We start from the raw sequence: 19,662 nt of genomic DNA on the forward strand, positions 1-19,662 counted from the left end.
GTAATAAGGTCTTATAGCATAAGCTGTATAAATACCTTTAGTCTCTACTTATGCCTATTTAGCTATTCTAGCACATTAGTATAGATTTTATAACTAGTCTTAGGTTAAGCTTAGGCTTAGACGGCCGTCTATACAACGCTATCCTAGTAGTAGTTGATTGCTATACAAAGCATAGCATGTTTATCCTTACTTAAAAGATAGTTACGGCTGCTAAGGTTGCCTAACTTATCTATAACCGTATAAAGACTAAGTTTAGTATCTTAGAAGTAATCGTTAGTAATAGAGACAGCTTATTTACTAGCTAATTTTAGCAGGAACTAATGCAACTTTAAGGAGTCTAGCTAATAATATTAACGGCGTACTACTTACAGATAGACGGTAGCACTAAAATCCTTAACTAGACCTTAGAGCGCTTCCTGCGAACGTTTTACGGTTGTTTGTAACACTAGTAGACGTAGGTATTAAGTATAGCAGAGTTCGCGTACAACAACGCCTACTACACTATAATAAGGACCTCTTTATTCTATACGTTATACGCATACTACTCTTGTTTTATAGACGACTTCCTCTTTACTAAGGCTATAGTAAAGGGCGTACAAGAGTGTGTTAGTTAGCTATAGGCTATCTAGTAAAAGCTAGAAGTGTTATAAGAAAAAGCAATTCGCTAATAAAAGAAGGGCTATAATAAGCAACGCCTATATAAAGACTTTGTTAAAGGCGAATTTGTAGGTTTGTCGACGAAGCACTTAAACCTAGCCGGCTTAAAGAAGCTAAACCTAACCTTTCTACGCGTTTACATTATAAAGAAGCTAGGCCTAGTTATATATTAGGTTGCCTTACTATTGTAGTACGCACGCTAACATAATATGTTTTACGTTTCTTACCTTAAGCTATAAACCGCTATAGTAAAAGACAAGAAAAAGCTTTCGTTCTTAAAAATAGTAGAAGACTAAGAGAAGTATAAGGTTAAAGACATTATTACTTACCTTAGCAAGGGTTCGCAAACCTAGTTCCTAGTAAAATAAAAAGGCTAGCTAGCTAAGTATAATACCTAGGAACCTAAAGAGCACTTAGCGTACGCTAGCTATAAGTTACAGTCTTATTAAAAGACTGCAAAACGCACTTATAAGAAATAAGAAGACTATAAGGCAATAGCTAGCCGTATACTAACTAATCGTTAGTTAACTACTTTAGCTATTGTTTACGCAATTACGCACTATAAACTACTTATTCTAGCTCTAAGGGCGCTCTCTAGAGCTACAAACCTAAAATACACTATTGGCAGGCTATCGCTTAGTTACTAGCTACTTATTACTATCCTTCTTTATAGACGTCCTCTTTACCCTCTTATCTCTCTCCTTAACACTATCCTCTTTATCCTCCTTCTTACCGCTAGGCAAGCCTTTGCTAGCTAGCATATAGCTACTACTAGCCGCTAACTAGCCGCCCGCTAGCGCACTCCTACTAAATGCCGCTTTACTACTACTACTAGCTGCTACAACCGCCCTACTACTGCTAGCTATAGCACTAGGAACGGTCTTAGCGCTATGCTAGCGCTTAGCTAAGGCTGGCAACTTAGCGTAAGACCGTCGCTTACCGGGCGCCGCTAAAGGCAGCGGCTAGGGAAAAACTACTACCTAGTTAATCTAGGCTAGCTTAACTAGGGCCGCTATAGTCTATAGGATCTGCTTAAGCAGCCCCTCCGCTCTTGCGGTATAGTAAAGCGTGCCGCTACAGCTAGCTTAAATAGCCGTAGCGCGCTAGGCTAGGCTAAGCACAATAGAATAAGGATTGGCTTAAGTAATAGGTTAGCAATAACTTAATAATAAGGATTAAAAGACTTGCTATTGCTTTAAGGGTAGTAGCAACTTAAGTCTACGCTTACAATAGTATGCTTACATCTAAGAACGTTAGCAGCAAAAGCTAAGCCACCTCTGCTAACCGCTACGCAGGCGTTAAGGTAAGCTCTAGCTCTTACTAGTATTAGTAAAGGACACTAAGGCGCAATGCAGCCTATTATGCCGTCTTAAAACGTTCGCGCTAAGAGCGCTAGTCGGTTGCTAAAGGCTCTAACTTATCTTCCTATAAGGCGTAGCCAAGTTCCTTAGCTACCGCTATTAAGGCTATTAACCTTTAGGCGATTGCCGCGTAATCGCCTAGCGCTACAACGATATTATTAACCGTTATCCACTAAAGCAGCAACTCGTTTATGCTAGCTAGAAATTTCTAAATGTATTAAGCCAAGCCCTTAATCTCTTTAAGAAGCTATTAGTTAGCAATCGGCTACTAGCGTACACAAGTTAACGTACTTACTAGCAAGCACAACGTGTTATTAGCCATATAACTAACATAGCGCGCTAGGTTCTTTAGCGTGGCTACATACAAAAATTTATGGTAAACGTCTAAATAAGCTTTAAGAACGTAGTTTAAACATAAAGCTTACTATAAAGTTAGCTATCGCTTAGCGGACGCTATGCTAGTAGAGACCTACGCTTTTAAGAGACGGTGCGTATGCCTAGGAAGGGCGTTTTATAGGGTTTACATCTACAAAAAAGTCTATTAGAACTTAAAAGCAGCTTTAGTTAAATATTGTCTATAAGCGATCGTTAGCTAGCCGCTGCGCAAAGTTGCAAACTATTGCATTAACTTACTACGCAAGTAAGATTAAAGAAAAAAGGGCTAAAGAGGCAAGAGCAGTCTTATAAGTATAGACAAATTCGTCTTAAATTATAGAATGCACCTACTCTTTTATACTATAAGGTAATAAAAAAGCCGCGTTTTTAAACGTTTAAATACGTCTTAAAAACTTGCCTAACCTTACTTTAATAGTAAGGTAAGAAACGTCTAAAATTAAATAAAAAGATGTTCTAGCAGTAGACTGCCTTTACTATCTAGTAAGCAATAGTTCTATAATTAGCAGGCAATAAACAGCCGCTATTGCCTTTATCCTACCTTGCTAGTAGTTAGAAGTTGTAAGCCTTACGCCGCCGTTTTTAGTTAGTATACACTGCACCCTTATACACCTAGTGTCTAAGGCTAGCCCTCTTATAATACTTATTAGCGGCAACCTAAGCGTTCCCCGACTAGGATCTAAGCTGTACACCTCTTAAAGAGCTTTAACAAATAGGACAACCCGTGCATTAGGTAAGATCTAGCGTTTATTACCGCTATAAACTAAGTAGTATATATACGCTTCTATGTTACCTAAATGTAGTCGCATAAGCAAGTAGTCTGCAACTGCTTAGCAACAGCTAATAACTTAGAGCGCTTAACTCTTTTTCTTAACTCTATAAGGGGAGGTTTTTTAATAAGTAAGTAGCTGCTGCGTATATACCTCTAGGCTAATAGGGGCGTTACTTAGGGAGAGAGGGGATAGTGTAAGGGTATTTTATACACGCGTTCCTACGCACTAGTTCGGCAACTAGTCGCTTACTAAGCGGTAGACTTAACGAACTATCTTAATACGTTATATAGGACTAGCATAGCTACTTAGCTGCGCTACGCCCTACTAGGTTTGCGCTACACTGTATCTTCTAGCTATATATATATTAGCTAGCAGGCCTTTGCCTACTAATCTCTTATAGTTCGTTAAGTTAAAGTCTTAATACAATAGTACAAACTAGTTAAGCCTTTGTGACTACGCATTGCATACTAGCCTCTTATAGCGCACCTCTTGCGCACTAGGTGCGTAAGGCAAGCGCGACCTTGCTTTTACTTAGCCTATGCAATAGCATGTGCTATAGCCTATGCGTAGACTACGCTACGTAGCCTACGCTATAAGCACTGCTTCTAAACTATAATGCGCATTTACTAAGCTATGTGTATAAGTCCGCTACCCTCTCTTTTAACCACCCCTCTTTCTAACTAATAATTTATAAGAGGGTAGTGTGCAATGCGTAGTTACAAAAGCTTAACCGGTTTGTACTATTGTATTAAGACTTTAACTTAACAAACTATAAGAGACTAGTAGGCGAAGGCCTGCTAGCTAATATATACGTGGCTAGAAGATGCGGTGTAGCGCAACCCTAGTGGGGCGTAGCATAGCTAAGTGGCTATGCTAGTCCTGTGCAACGTGTTAAGATAGTTCGTTAAGTCCGTCCTTAGTAAGCGACTAGTTGCCAAACCGGTGCGTAGGGACGTGTGTGTAGAATACCCTTACAACATTCCTTGCCTACTATGCGGCTACTAATCTAAAGCTTAAATAGTACGATATTGCTATAGCTTTTCTAAACGCTATAATACTAAAGGGCGTTAACGTCTACGTCTAATAGCCGTCTAGTTTCTTTAATAGTATAAAGCGCGTCTGCTATCTTTATTATGCTTTTTATAGTCTTACTTGTAGCCCTTACTAGTAGTTTAATACTTTTACGCCTACTATATAGGATCTTAGCTTTAAAGTCTTTAACTTTAACCTTTATCTTTTTTATAACGCTAATACTAGCGTCTACATCTTAGTCTACGTCGACGATCTGCTAATTGCTAGACTATTACTTAAGATAACGCGCGCTATAGGTCGACAACTAGGCAACGTTTTTAAGCTTTGCTACTTAGGTGCTGCTACGTCCTTTCTAGGCCTTAATATCTCTTATAATCGCCTTAATCGTTAAATCTTTATTAGTCAAACTACGTACATTAAAAAGATCCTTAATCGTTTTAGCTATTAAAACCTTAATGGCGTTGTTACTCTATAGCCTATAAGTCTTAACCTGCCCTTAACTAGCAAAGATGCCACTAAAGATAATAACAAAACACAAGCAACTGTTTTAACCGAATATCTTTAGAATATAGGCTTAATTAACTACCTCTCGATAGGCACGCGCCCCGACATTTCTTTTACTATTAATCGACTTTTAAAGGGTAATTGTAGTTTAACTGCATAGCACTAGGCCTTGCTTAAACATCTATACCGATATATATTAGGCACTAAGGCTTACGCTCTCTGTTTTAGAGGCAAGGATTACGTCGCTAACCTTGGCTTGCAAGCCTTTAGCAATGCTTCTTTCGCTAACAATCTCCCTTTACGACGATCTACTAGTGGCCTAGTTGTTTTCGTGGCCGGCGGCCCTGTCCTCTAGAAGTTAAAGAGGCAGTCTTTTGTTACCCTCTTAATAACGGAAGCTGAATTCATTAACCTCACGCCCTCTGGTCGTGCCCTCTAATATGTTAACAGCATTCTCTGTAACCTTGGTGCCCCTGTTACGGCGCCTTTGCTCCTATTCACAGACAGTCTGAATGCCCTCGCTGCTGTTCTGAATCCCAACAAAAAGGGGCGCACCAGACATATAGACGTCCGATTCAAGTGGATAATTAAACAGGTGACAGCCGATAGCTTCCGTCTACAGCACGTCACCACCGACAAGATGGCCGCCGACGGCTTCACGAAGGCTTTGCAAAAAGAGAAGCACCTGGATTTCGTTCACCAGCTTCGTCTTAATATACGATGTTAATTTGTTTTCATTTGCTTGCTTACTGACAGTCACAAGCTGGCCTTTAAAGGCCCTTGTGAGCGCACTTCGTCTGCGCCCTGTCTTCTTCACATCGCTGCACATTGTGCTTATGTTTTTCTGCGAAAAGTACCTCCTGTGAACCCCTTTACTGGGCTAATATTATGTATCTTTCGTAGTCTTTGCACTGCGGCAGTGAGAGGCTGTGTTGCACGTGACCCTGTGGGTCAGTGTGCAGAGTTTTCACTCCCGCAGTACAGCCTGCACTAGCTTCTAGTGCATGGGAATACATGCACCTTTCCACAAACTCTGAACCTGAAACAGAGACCGGTGTTCTCTCGAAGGGACTATATCTGGAACTAATCTCAACCATGAATGCATACCTGTACACATTGCCACAAAAATATGAAGTTGCATTTAAGGGAAGGCTGCTATTTTTACATACGCAACCTGTGCGCATTCCAGTTCAAGTCCTTTGTCCTAAGAAGCGCCTTTGCAAACTCTTCTAACTCATCGCAGACGGCCATATACTGGCGGCTCTCCTTCTCCTGACCGACACAAGACCATCTCTTCAAGAACGCTCGTTAAGGCGGTTAGATCGCCTGCCTTAATGCGACGTATCGCATCAAGAGTCTGACTCTGCTCATGGGCCGGTTGCGACAAATCGAGTTGCTGCAATAAGCTTCCCTTCCAGATCTTCCCAACTCGGCGGATTGGTAGCCTCACTGCGAGGCGCCGTCACACCAGATACAAGAACGTGCCCTCCATATGTGACCTTCACACGGAATATGGTTTCAACCGGGAATCATAAATTAAGCTCGGGATCGACAAAAATATTGGCTTTACTCGACAGTGCAAATACTTCGTCGCCATAGGACAGTGCCTCCTCCCTGACTAGAAGCAGCGAGGGAGATACAATAATAAATACTATACAAAACCTCGAAGAGATCTGTAGGAGCCACCTGGTTTGAAATTTGTCGGGCGGCGGAATCGTGGGTTTCGACTTCGATTGCCTCGATCTCACACACATTGATATTGTGTTTCGTGACGATTTCTAGAAGTGAATCAATCGGAGCATGAGCATAGCGACAGCATGCGTAGAACTTGGCGTAGGTGCTGCAGATGTGTAATGGCGAGCCGAGCGAGAAGCAGGCCTGTCACGACGGACCACGAAATGCCTTCTTTGACATCACTGCGGATCTGTCCCGGAGAACAGGCGACAAGGTGATTGGGTGCGCTGTCTCCGGCAATGGCCAAGGCGTTAACCAGTTGTTCGCCCGAAGTCTGACGCAACATAGCATCGGCGGCCACGACGGCATAGCAAAGCCAGGTCTCAGTATGTGTAATGCCTCTGCGCGCTATAGCGACAGTAACACCGACCTATACACCGACGATGATGGTAGAGAAGAAGTCCTCGATCGAGGCGTCACTTCAGAAAGCTGCTTCACGTGCTGCTTCGGGGAACCGAGTTCCCCTGGCCGTCTCGATATAGTTGGCTATCTGTTCCTAGACAGCCTGATGACGGAGGTCAACGTTCTCAGCCATGTTGTTGCTTTTGATCTACAAGATGAGCATTAATCGCTTGCGTTGTTTCTCGTGCTTCATTCAACCGTGTCTTTTCAAGTCGTAAGTGTGATTTGGTTGTGTCAACTTGTAACAAAATGTCGAGAGTGGCATCCTACTTGCACTGAGGGGGTGAGGCCTGTAAATTCGCAAAAGAATGTTCCCACAGTCTCAGTTAATAGGCTTTGCATGGTCCAGCACATCTTACGTACAGCATCTTTTTCTTTCTGGTAATTAGAATGTCCGGAAGATCTCATAGGAAGTCAGAAATTGAACCCCGCATTCCTGCTGCACGAGCGGTAGATAGTCTCATTCTCGTTGGAACCGCGCAATATATACAAGTTCTCAACGAAAGAAAATGTTGGTCCTAAAGCTATCACATGCAGTGCCTCGGCAGGTGTCGGGCGTTTCTGCTACTCGCATAAATCGCCTGCAGCGGTATCTCTGATGCTTGATGAGTCGGTACTTTTACAGCGATACATCGAAAATCATGTGGAGGAATAGATTATAAAGTTGACGAGAATGTTGTGTTTCGTATTCAGTAAAAGTATGGAAAAACGTCTATCAGTAACGGGCTACTCGTTTTGAAAACCCCAAGAGAAATGCCGCTTGCCAGTCTCTTTTTACGGCCCGGCCCGGCAAAAACCAGTGCAAGTATCTGCAACGGTCAGAATTATAAAAGACGAGATGGAAGCCTAGCGGTTGGCGTAAGTTGCTAGTGTGCGTGCTCAGCGGGAGGAGATTCTAGCCACACCACGCCCTGTGGGGAGAGATAGCTGCCTCTCATTGGAACATTTGAAGTCAAGCCTCAATGCCTCCAAGCCAGACATATTATGCTTCGGACCAAGTCGTCCCTTAGGCTGTCAAGGACTTATGGATCCCACTTATTTTCACTGTAGCTAGCAGTGGAGGCCCAGTGAAACGGGACTTCATCAGCGAGGCGAGCCTTTGTAGCGGGTCGATTTGTGCGAGATCAAAATATACGATGCACAATTTTAGATCCGGAAGCTGGTTCTACAAAGTTGTCGAACAGAAGCGGTAGGTGGCCAGTGCAAGCATAGCCGCATGCCGACCTCCAGGGTGAGATCATATGTTGTGTTGATTGTGTGTATTTCACTTCGGCAGGCCTACTGGCTAGGCACACAAGACAAACTCACTGAGTTTGCTACGGTGAAAAACAGGCATTTAGTGTATTGCGAGAGTTTTCAACTTGTCTCATCTGAATTCCATGTGAGCATGGGAAAGCAAGTTGCTCAAGATACGGAGCCAAGCGTACGGATTACAAGACAGATGTAGCAGTGAGACGCATGTTATGTAGATCAGCAGCTGGGCAGGGGGCAATCTGGCTGATTTGAGATTGTGTCGGACGGAAGCAGCCTGCCAAGCTGAAGCTGAAACTGAAGCAGGTGCGAGACAGCTAGAGAGCGCAGGGCGAGAAAAAACAAATACGGATAAAAGCCCCCGGTTGCAGATCACGAGGGTCCACAAATCAGTGGCTGTCTCAAAGAACAGGCTGTGTTTGCATTGCGCTCATTATGGCTGTAATGCGAGCGGGCCTCTGCTCTGGTGTCAGACAACTGTTTCTGCTTTGGTCGCTGGCTCTCGCAGTTCGTCTGAAGATGCGCCTTTTGGCCTGCGGAAGTCCCTCTCGGCTTGTAAACCGGCACAACTATCGAGGGCCTGCTAGAGACGACCCCACCTGCAGGGGCCAGCAACCATTCGGTTGAGTGCCAGTTTGTGGTCGGCCAGGACCAAGACCCACTGGTCACGATGTCCAGCAGAAGATCGGAAGCCGGTTTTCTGTCGAATTGCAACGCATTAACCCGGCCTCTGTCCTGCGGCCGGTCTCCACTGGCCGTGGCCTACACACTGCGCCCATAGCCTTGGAATTTTCCGTTCATGTCAGACATGCATTGCGCCCTAGCCTAGCCTTCGGATAGAAACCCCTAGCGGCGGCAGATGTGGGCTCTCGCTGCAATTGCAACAGAGGGTGTCGTACGGAGCTGTGCGGCACATCCACACGCCCTCCCAGCTCTCTGAACCATGTTCCTTGCGCGGCGCTTGCGCAGTGCAATGCTGCAGTTCACAGCATGGGATCCCTGTTTGGCACTTCCGTTTCCCTGGTTGGCCACCGTGGGGAAGGGTGAGTGACAGCAGGCAAGTGAAAGGGGAGAAGGAGGGTGGGAGGGACAAAGGGATATATGCGTTGGGCATCAGTGACTTGTAGTGTGTGAGCAGATCGCTCTTCCCACCTCTGGCATGGTCACACACCGCCGTGAAGTCATCGACCGAGACGGATGTGACGATTTTGCTGAATGGCAAACGGAAACGTGGTGAGATACGGACCGTCGCAGTTGGCGGTGAAAGCTGTCAGCCACCGAGCAAGTCGTGTATACGGGCTGCCGGACGGGACACGCTGCGAGATAGGATGCACGAGAACACTACCAGGATGACAGCATTACGCTGTTGGTGATGAGTTGGCAGACCGCATTGTGTGCCCATTCACTAGGGAGGGGGCAAGCTCGTGATTTGTCTGAGAGATGTGGCCGATGAGGGCAGAAAGAGTGGTCGTAGTCGTAGGGCGCGCAAGAGGCCAAAAGAGGCAGACGAGTCCACTGGGAGGGTTGCATGGCAAGGTGACGTCGGGTGTGTTGATCAGACAGAGGACACAAAAGACAGAAGAAATGGAGCACAAGTGGATTGAGGCAGAAATCAAAGCCAATTCCAGCGGCTCGGCCGTTTGGGCGGCGGGGACGTTGGGCGGCGGATTTTCCCTAGAAGGCGCGACTGTGGGTGGGCTGGCGTCGATGGCGCCTGCCTGACGGGCAGCAGAAGCCTGTCTGCGGGGTCGTGCATGCGGTAATAATGCAGCTGCATAAGGGGCGAGCAGGATAACAATAGGGGTTGGTGCTCCGTAAGCCGAAAAGACCAAAGCAAAACACACAATAATAGAGTCAAGAAAAACAAAGACAGAAAACGACACGCGACCCGACAGCCCGACACGGTCTCCTTGCCGCTGCATTGCGCCATGCCAGCACGACGACCAAGCTGCCGGAATGTCCGCCTGCATCTCCCACGATGTTTTTATTTTTAATTCCTCGTATTGGCTATGGGAACTGTCTGGCAGACTTTTGGCCTGTCATCGTTCGAACGGACCCCTGTGGCCGCCCAACCCAAATGGTGTCATTCGCCGGGTGAGAACCGGAAAGTGCATTTGGCTGGTCGTGGCTCAGGCTCGAGAAAACAATGCCATCCTTCCGGGACCTCTTGGTTTCATGTTTTGCGCACGAGCTACGACCAAGTCGGACTGAGCATGAACAGGACAAGGATGAAGGCGATAATACTACCTCAATGGCGCCCACAAAGCCGTTACCGAACAGGGCCACGGTCGGGTAGAACCACGGTCTGAGCGGCCTGTTCAATGGGCCGCGCAGGTGAAAGGCGTGGAAACAAGGGTGAGCCGGCCGAGGTCTACGTCGTGTTCTCATTGTTCCTTTACCTTATCTCTGACATCTTTCTCCGTCACGCTGGTGCCCCCTGCTCTTCCGTACCTGGCGATGTTTGGTGGGTTCTGGCACCATTCAACTGCCCATTGACAGTCGGCCCACGCGCCAGGATGCGCCAGAGAGATAGAGAGAGCTTGCCTCGATTTCGACCTCGATCTCGGCCTCGACTCCGGCCACGCTGACAGGTTCCAGGCGCGGCTCCCGTTTTCTGTCTCCCGATTTTCATATCCTGATCTTTGTCGACCACCTTTCTCAACCCCTCCTTTCCCCCCTTTCTTATTTGCCGCTTTCTGACAGGCCCGAATCAGACAGACAACAGTCGTTCCAGATGCGCCAGCCCTGCTTCCCAAATTAAGCGCGCAGCCGGCGTAAAGCATTTGTAGCCTGCGCCAGCTTTTTACACCTTACCTCGTTTCAGTAAAAGTGATATCTGTCCGTGCCGCCTTTCTCTCATACGACCTGTTCACTTTCCGTTTCTTGGAAGCCATGGGTGCTTGTCGCGGTCTGACTCCGACACCCGTCGTGCATCATCCGTCCCTGTCCTGACTGGCCGTTACGCTATTCCGCCACCTCCTTTGCAAATCCTCTTCCGTCGTCGTCGCCCCCCCCCCCCCCCCCCCCCCCCCCTCCCCGTCTTCCCATCTCTTATCTCTTCCCCGATATTCCGGTTTAACCCATTCCCCAAGTGTCGACGATACGGGGAATACCATTCTGTCAGCGATGTTCCAATGAAGTTTCAGGAGCCTGAATGCATTCTTTTTTTTTTGGCTATGTTGTTTTTGCTTCTTTCGCTTGTTTATTATCCCGGGCCTCGTCCTTGCACACCTGACCTTCCACTATTGTGTTGGCTCCAAAGAGTTAATTTCGTCATTTGTTCCGAATGACATCGAAAGTCTCACCTGGGCCACTTACATCCAGGTGATCCACAGCCACACCGCAACAGACTCTGTCCCAATTTAAGTTCATTTATTTTATATATATTATCTTGTCCCTCTCTCGGCAGATGTCTAAGCCTACTTTCTCCGCCATGAGTTGGCTGTGTGTTATATAGTCCTCTATGCCGATTTGCTTGCTCGTGCTTACCTACCCACCCAAATACAGCTGGCATCGGAAGCCCAACCGGAAGAGCAAGTAATCTTCCACACACCCAACGGAACGAAGCGATGACGGCAGAGAGATTCTGAAAGCAACCAGTTAAATACCACAAACATCAACTACCCCGGTACGACATCTAGGCCGTCTGCTGCCGTGCCTTCTGCCAAATCATCTGTTCCCCTGTTGCAATCCTGGCCCTGGCTTGAAACAAGAAGAGGATTTAATATTGCACAAACTCACCACGCCTGCGTATTGCAATCAATCACAAGATGCCTAGCATTGTGGATACTGTCACCGAATCGATTGGTGCTGGACGGCCTCTTGCAACCGGACCAGACACGGTGGAAAATCTCGCTCTCGGCCTGGAGCTCAAGTTTCTTCTGCTAGGACAGCCTCTCAATGAGGGAGCTACTCCCCGTGACCGGTTGTCCGAGGCGCCGATCATGAACCGTGCTCAGCTGTATCGACAGGCATACACATCGATTGCCCGTGTCGTTGGCAGAACCAATTTTGGGTTCGGTGGCAATGGCATTGGCGGCTCGTCAATACATCCTCGTGCCTTGAGCCGGGACGATATCCTTGACGCCGGCCACCAAGAGAGCGAATATTGGCCGACGCACTGGATTGTCAAAAAGGCCAACTCGGTCGAGCACACAAAGGATGACCCCAGCCCGGATATGGGTCGCACAAACGGCATTGCCGTGCCGGTCGAGCTAAACTCCCCCATTCTCTCATGGACAGATCCTTACTCTCCCTTCTTGGTCAGGGAGGTTGTGTCACGTATCACCACCTTTCCGGTGGCTGTCAACTACACATGCGACTTCCACGTCCACGTGGGACGTCAGGATGGAAGAGCTTTCAGCCTCTCGACGTTGAAGAAACTAGCCACCATCTTCTGGCTGGCCGAACCTATCCTCCGCAGTGTCCGAAACCCCCACTCGCCGAACTTTTCTAACAGCTATACCTGGGGCTTCGAGCAGCGGCGCTACAGCCGGTTGGCTCTGGCTCTGGATTGTCCAAAGGCCGCTGGTGATGGCTTCAACATTGCTGAAGCAATCCTTCAGCGCGTCCGTTCTAGGAACGGCTTGCGCCGTCACAAGGATGACAGGGAAGACGACTGGTACCTGCACATGGGCGAGGCTGGCCCCTCAGCAGCTCAAAACGAAGCGCTGCGGGCCATCTGGCAGGCTGTTTCGCATCGGGAATTGGGTCTCCTTCTTTCGGGACCGCAGCGAAAATATCGACGCCTTGGCTTCAACTTCAGCGCATTCGGGGAAGAAGACGAGAGGGCACGCACGAATCCGCGAACGGTCGAGTTCCGTGTACTGGAAGGCACAATGCAGAGTGAGCTGATACTTGGCTGGCTCCAGATTTGCGGGAAGCTCGTGGAGCTCGGGACGAAAGGCCACCAAACACATTTCTGTGCCGTTGTGCACTATTTACTTTCAAAACAGCACGTCTACGAGGACCTCCGTATGCTGGACTATCGTACGAGCAGTTTTGGTAGCTGGAACTTTGACGTCCTACCTACTGGACGGATGGCCAACTCGACATCGCGTTCGCCCCGCGACGTGTTGTTCCGCGAGCTGATGGACCTTATTGGCGTGGAGTCTGCCGCCTCTGTGCCATTTCAGATGAAGATACGTCAAGAGTACGGCTGTCGTTGATATCGGGGTGTATTAGGAGGCGTTTGAGCTGGATAGGTGTACTCGACCACAAATGCTGGGACGAAGTCAGGCGCATTTAAAGCTGTTTTTACAAGGAAGCCTATGAGCCTCTCACGAGTCTCGCTCTCTTTTTGTTTTGCTTAATTTTCCACTTAGATCTTTCTCCTCCTTGTAGTTGATATACGTCCCTCTTACAGGAAGGGGTCTTTTGTACTTCCTGGTGCTGTTAGTGTAGTACATAACTATAAGCGTTATACAATACATGCCTTGTAGTTATAAATCTCATCGAGTCTGGATGAGTGTCACATTCTGCTTATATCACGAAAAGAAAGCAAAAAGCCTGGTCTTTTCTTTCTTATTCAATGAATGAATGGACGTGTACGCATCACTTAATACCGAAAGTTCATAACTAGCTACGGAGGCTGAAAGGCTAAGCATTACGCGTATAAACCAAGCGTTTTAAGAATGATGAAGAGGTTCTTTTAACGTCAGCACAGAAACTTAGAAGGAAAACAAGTCATCAGCAAAGAACAGTTAGCAGATTTCTTGCATTAGAAGTCTGGGAAGATAAGAATAACACGACTAGGATGCTGGTCAGCAAGTGATGCGCCAAAGAAGATGGAATAACTTGCTCAAAAGTCGTCCTGGGACTCCGCCCAATTGTCCCACGCCCTCGCCATTGCTACCTGCACGGCTTCTCCTGCCACAGCCACGAACTCGTCTACCCTTTCCAAGGAAGCCTCCGCCTCATCCGCCTTCTCTTCTGCGTCGGTCGTCGCCATCGAGAACGGCGCCACAGTCGCTGCCCAGATAGCAGCGTTCCTGGCGTCGAGGCTCGCTGCTGCCGCCACCCTCGCCCAACTTTCTGCTTCTTCCGTCGCCATTATGGCCCACTGGATGTAACCAGCCTCCGCATCCTCTACAGCATTGTTGGCCGGGGTACCAGGCATGCACCTGTTTCGAAAGAAGAAGGAACCTTGATGGTGCCAGCTCTGCAGGAAAATGCATGAACATCCCATACTCCATAGCACTTTCCTGGATCTCAACGAGTATGTGGCAGACCGTTTGGGCCAAAGCGAGTAGTCATTAAGCTATTACATATGTCGCCACATAGGACCCTTTTCCACCAACATGTCAAGGAGAGACTCCTTTTGAATCATCAGCCTCACAAGTGCGTCGCCATTAAGCACCAACATGCGCGCATCCATGTTAGTCTGGCTATTGGGGCAGGCCCAGAGCTCGGTTGTTACATGGAGATGTCGATGTGTCTTATTTTGGCATACGGCCCGCCACGCGCGCACCACGTCGGCCGTGAGCGCCCGAGTTACATTCCATGTAGCTCGGAGTCTTAAGCGTGCTCCCGTGACCGTAAAGGCGCATGCATGCGGGCCGCGGGCAAACCAGAGCTCGACCTGCCGAAGTCGCGGCATCCGGACCGCCGCAGCTGCGGCTGCAAGCAGTAGCTGCTCAACGTCGGCAGGTGAGGATGCAGGTGTGAGCGTAGACGATGTAAGGACGATCGTTTTGAGCCGCGGCCAGGTCTTTGCGGGCATGCGCGCTACTGCTGCGAAAAAGTCGTCGGCCTCGGCAAGGAATGCCACGCTGATCACGACAAGACTGCCGCTGCCCTCTGCTAGCTGGCGTCCGACTTGTGGGCTCGGCCGGCGATCGGTCAGTGTGGCGCCAGGATGCACGGCATATTTGTCGCGGTGGTGGATGATGTAGTTGGTCTCTAAGAAAATAGAGAGACCAATCAAAGATGGTGGTAGGTTGGCCAGCACCGTACAATAACCGCGTTCCATAGCGCCAAGGTTTGCGGCATCTACCGGCCTCCACGGCTCTAGATGCAAATACATGATTTGCGGAAAGCAGATGCGGAGCAGGTATGACAGCGTAGCCGGGTGCACGGCGCGGTAAAACTGGCGGCTAAACACGAGCTTGGTTACAATAGCAGCAGCTGGCAGTTCGTGGCGCACTAGATACCGCTTGCTGCGCTCCGTCTCTGTCCTTGTCTCGCCGCCTAGGCCGTCTGCGTCGAGCTCTAGCAGACGCGCACCAAGTACACGACGGATAGCCACAGGTGGCGGCAACAGCTTTCGGACGCCGCGCAACCACCCGTGCGTAGCGGAGTCTTGTTGGGCACTAACGTCGCGGTAATACCGATGAAAGTCTTCTCTAGTGCGGTGGACGTTTCCGTATGGATTGTAGATGCGATAGTCGCGGAAGGCGTGCTGCGAATCGCTAATAGAACGGACACCTAGCTCGAGCTGAATTCCCACGGCGCTGTTAAACGATCCAAGGGCAAACATTTTGTCACTGCGCTTTAGCAGCTGCCGTTCCTCCTGCCCTGGAATCTTCCACGCTGCAAGCGAGCGTAACAGAAGCCATAGGTAACGTGTAAAATCGACATGGCTGCTGCAAGATATGTTAGCAACAGATACACCAGTACACAGGATTGATGCTTGATTAATATAAACGTACCGCTTCACGGTTGCCGCGTCTTCATCGGTCTCGCACTCGCCGCAGCTGTACTCAGGCAGGTCAATCGTAAGCCGAAGCCGGCCTATATACTCCAGTCGGTCGACACAGCGTCCGACGGCATCACAAAACGGCTGGACGTCGTCGTTGAACAGCGCAATGGCCGCAAAGGTGCGGCGCTCAAAAAACACCTGCCAGTCGCGCGAGACGGTCGCATAGGGAGCGCAGTAGTACGTGTGCCGCGCTGAGCTTTCTCTAGGTCCAGCGTCTGTGAAGTTTGGGTTTGCGCCGGCGACGTACTCCAGAATTGTGAGGCGCAGCTCTGCGGGGAGGCTGTCCCAGGATGCCATCGTTATCGTCATCGTGAGATGGGGGTAATGGCGAATGGGGAAAGGCGCAATCCCGGAAACTGGAGGTATGGAGTGGAATGGTCAGGAAAAAGGAAAAACTGAAAAACTGAAAAACATGAGGGAGGTGGTGAATAAATACATCTCACAGAAATACTATCGTTCAGACGGTGTGTATATTGTGGTAGTTGGGTGGGCGACAAAAGTAAGAAGTGGCGAGATGCCTAAGCCAATTGTCTATTACTGTATCAATGTTTGCGATTACATCCAAGTTTCGTCGACCTTACATAGCTTCGCATCTAGACGTATAGGAAACTACCAAAATGAAATCTCTGATTTTGCGGAAGGGGTGAAACTGTCTTGAGTTCTAAACTCTAAGATCCCTATGCCACTCTACTAAATTTGGAGAGGGGGCAACACGAGAGACGGACAGATAGCCACATACCGAAGTGAGTCACATGTGGATGAGTCTAAAGGTATGGGGCTATCTAACAATTAAATTCGTATACTGACGGCTGTATCTAGTAGATACTCAAACGCCTAGAAAGTATCAAAATTCTAAGACACCGTTCTTGGCATGTTCACAGTCCGTGACGGAGATGTGCGTGTAGTTCGGAGCAAACGGAGTGGCAGGTAGACCCAGGTAGGATATGTACGGGTTCTGGATAGTGTAGCCTGAGATGTACGTGTTATTTCATCTCGTCTGTGTTCCATTATCTGAGTGTGAAGGGCCATCTGGTTCCTGAATTATGTGTGATTTTGTGCACCATGCAAGTCACACAGGTTCAGCAGCCGAAGAATATGGATGGACATATCCAGCGTCTGACTTCTGTGCCCAGATGTTCACAAACGCTGCATGTAGCTAGTTCGACATTACCTTCATGCACGCTTCTATCCTCTCGGCTTTGGCTAAAAGTTGCTCGATCGAGACGAAAATCATTAGAAAGCATCCTCTCAGGTGAAGCAGCAAGGAGGGATAACTCGGATCACCCCTCATTCTGCGCGTCCTACCATCAGACTTTTGGCCTCCATCGAGAAATCCCCAACACGACTTGTCGAGATAGTTGTAAAATAGAGGGCTATAGAACTAAGCCCTCTCAAGTCCATAGTCCACGCTCTTCTACCAATGACTATAAATGGAGAAATTTTATAAAACCAAGTATGTTGAGAAGACGACCTCCTCTAACACGTAAAGTTTAAAATGATGCCTCATTTCAGTTCCTGTTTCTCTGTTACCCTCGTCTTTTCAACGTCCTTGGACACGACCAGCCGGTGTCGCGAGAAGAATTGCACCAGGTGCTGGCTGGTGAAGTTGAAGTTGGCCGTCTGGTTGGGCTTGCCGGCGCGGTCGAGGCCGAGTGTGGATGGCCAAGCATGGCCGAGACCCTCGACGGTGAGCGCGCGCACCTCGCCGCTAGCCGGACAGTCCCAAACCTCCTCCCAGGCGCCCGGATGCACCTCGCTCACGGCCGGCAGAGGATAGGCGCCCGGGTAAGACGCGGCGCGGCAGCCATTGCGCTCAGCCCATTCGCGACGCCAGATGCGGACGTCGGGCTCAGGGCCAAACGAGCCGCCGAGCGGCGTGCGGCCGTGGAACTCGGTGATGCGATCCTCGACCCCGTGGGCGTGCAGGATGGGAGCCGGCCCGGCCGGCGAGCAGTTGTAAAACGCAAAGGTGCCCTGGTACAGGGCCGGCGAGATGGGCGCAAACGCCGCGATGACAGCTGACGTGTCGGGTCGGCAGGCCAGCAGCGCCGTGAAGCCGCCACCGTTGGACTTGCCGCAGGCGTAGATGCGGGAACGGTCGACGTTGTAGCTGGCAGCCACGGTCTCGATCATGTCGTGTACATAGGCAATCTTCCTCAAAGATCCGCGTCAGCAGCCGGGACAACAGAGGGCGGAGAGAGGGCCAGGACGAGGACTCACGTCATCCACAGTCTTGTTCTCGTATGGGGCTCCCTTCCAGATGTGCTTCATGCCCCATTCCGTATTGTTGACGCCCTGGCCGTAGGCCGTCAGGAATGGCATCCCGGCAATGCGCAGCGATGGATCGGACAGCTCGGTGATACGCTGCTGCTTTTTGCTGTTGCCGCCGGCTGGAACAGGTACGAAAAGCAAGTGTCAGACGGGCAGATGAGTCTGGAAGTAACGTGAGACTCGACTGCAACTTCAATCGAAACTCACCTCCGTGAAACGACAGCACCAAGGGATAGGCAGTCTCTTTGTCATAACTGCTAGGGATGTTGAGGAGAAAGGTCCGCTGTGTGGGAAGGTTGAACTTCACATTCTGAGAAACTGCTGCTTGCTGGGTTGGGATCACCTGCGATCCGGATTCAGACTTGGCAGATGCATACGCCGTCTGCGTTTGGTCGGTCAACAATAGCAGCAGGACCGCGCGAACAGCGACAAGTAACATGATGGCGACGAAATGGTGGCAAAGTTAGGTTGGTCGAATAGAACGAAACGATGCGAGCCGCTGGTCAAAAGTATGTGCATTTTAAGTTGTCGGAAGTAGCCGTGTGGCAATCATGAGACGTAGCTCTTAAAGCGCGCATTTTGACTGCAAGGAGGGTCTAAATGGAAAAAGACCACTGCAGACCTCTGGAGAATCCAAGGACCTCTACGGAGTTTTCGCCAGAATGATTGCTCGGCCTCCCGGCACATTACAGGAGTCCTGGACAGGCTTAGTGGTGGGTTTGAACCCAGCTGCCGACAATGTGGGGAGCTTACGGAGTAGAGAGCACTGCGCTGTATTCTGTGACATTTTACACGTGACATGCATCTAGACACGTCTTCCCCCATTCTTATTCTACTTTGAGATCACAAGAGCTCCGCCAAGACATGACTGGTGATAGGATGAAGGACCATTATCATCTGAGGAATGGATTGAACCGAACTGAAGGAAAGAACAACCAGCTTGTCTTAGTATCGAAGAGTTACTTTATTTAAGGAAAACAATTATGCTAACCTACGCGGCAACATTTGACTTTCTTGAAAACGATGTAATGATGACGCAAATACGTGTCGTCCTTTTGTGTTGTTTGGCCGTGTTCGGAGCTTGTCGTGGATATTAAAAAGCGTCCCTGGCGACCTTAACTGTACCGATGAGTTGCAGCACCGATGTTACGGTGCCCAGTATCTTGGCCATGTTGTCACAAGCGGACTGGCAGTGGATATTCTGTTTCTTTAATAGTCTGTCCTTTGCAAGGAAACGGCAGTGTGGTAGGAGGAAGCTAGATACGCAATATCGCAACATTCGGTCTTGAGAAGGCGGTTCATTTTATGGTGCACAAGGCCGCCTTCCATCAGACATGTCAGACATGCACGTTTGCACCACAACCAAGAGTCCGCAGCAACTGGTGGCCGACGTGTGCCCCTATCACTGATCAGAGCACCTCGTCAGACGCCTGATGCAGAAAACTGCTTTGACAGCGGCGCAGCCATTTGTATTTTCGCGGACCTCCCGGCTTGTCCAACCTCCAGAGGGTAGGAATTAATTTACATTCTTTGATTACAATTTGCATGTGACACATGTACTGTGCCAGCTTTCACAGCAGCGCGA

At 48.9% G+C, this 19,662-nt stretch overlaps 4 protein-coding genes across 4 annotated transcripts; 2 read left to right on the top strand and 2 right to left on the bottom strand.

Annotated features, from left to right (window-relative positions):
• Positions 1-6,566: 6,566 nt before the first annotated feature.
• On the top strand, positions 6,567-7,022 carry CMQ_6747 (uncharacterized protein; the record flags this gene model as incomplete). Its single annotated transcript, XM_014320433.1, has 1 exon — positions 6,567-7,022. The coding sequence occupies one exon, from the start codon at positions 6,567-6,569 to the stop codon at positions 7,020-7,022; it is 456 nt and encodes a 151-aa protein (XP_014175908.1).
• Positions 7,023-11,877: 4,855 nt separating this feature from the next.
• On the top strand, positions 11,878-13,275 carry CMQ_6924 (uncharacterized protein; the record flags this gene model as incomplete). Its single annotated transcript, XM_014320610.1, has 1 exon — positions 11,878-13,275. The coding sequence occupies one exon, from the start codon at positions 11,878-11,880 to the stop codon at positions 13,273-13,275; it is 1,398 nt and encodes a 465-aa protein (XP_014176085.1).
• A 632-nt stretch (positions 13,276-13,907) lies between these two features.
• On the bottom strand, positions 13,908-16,115 carry CMQ_6504 (uncharacterized protein; the record flags this gene model as incomplete). The annotated part of the gene is made up of 3 exons (XM_014320190.1): positions 13,908-14,229; positions 14,407-15,687; positions 15,757-16,115. 3 exons carry the CDS (start codon positions 16,113-16,115, stop codon positions 13,908-13,910), a joined length of 1,962 nt encoding a protein of 653 aa, XP_014175665.1.
• A 1,194-nt stretch (positions 16,116-17,309) lies between these two features.
• CMQ_6753 (ferulic acid esterase) lies at positions 17,310-18,516 on the bottom strand (the record flags this gene model as incomplete). The annotated part of the gene is made up of 3 exons (XM_014320439.1): positions 17,310-17,957; positions 18,027-18,196; positions 18,285-18,516. 3 exons carry the CDS (start codon positions 18,514-18,516, stop codon positions 17,310-17,312), a joined length of 1,050 nt encoding a protein of 349 aa, XP_014175914.1.
• Positions 18,517-19,662: the final 1,146 nt, after the last annotated feature.

The sequence above is a fragment of the Grosmannia clavigera genome, assembly GCF_000143105.1.
Source record: "Grosmannia clavigera kw1407 unplaced genomic scaffold GCSC_108, whole genome shotgun sequence".
In the NCBI taxonomy this organism is placed as follows: domain Eukaryota; kingdom Fungi; phylum Ascomycota; class Sordariomycetes; order Ophiostomatales; family Ophiostomataceae; genus Leptographium; species Leptographium clavigerum.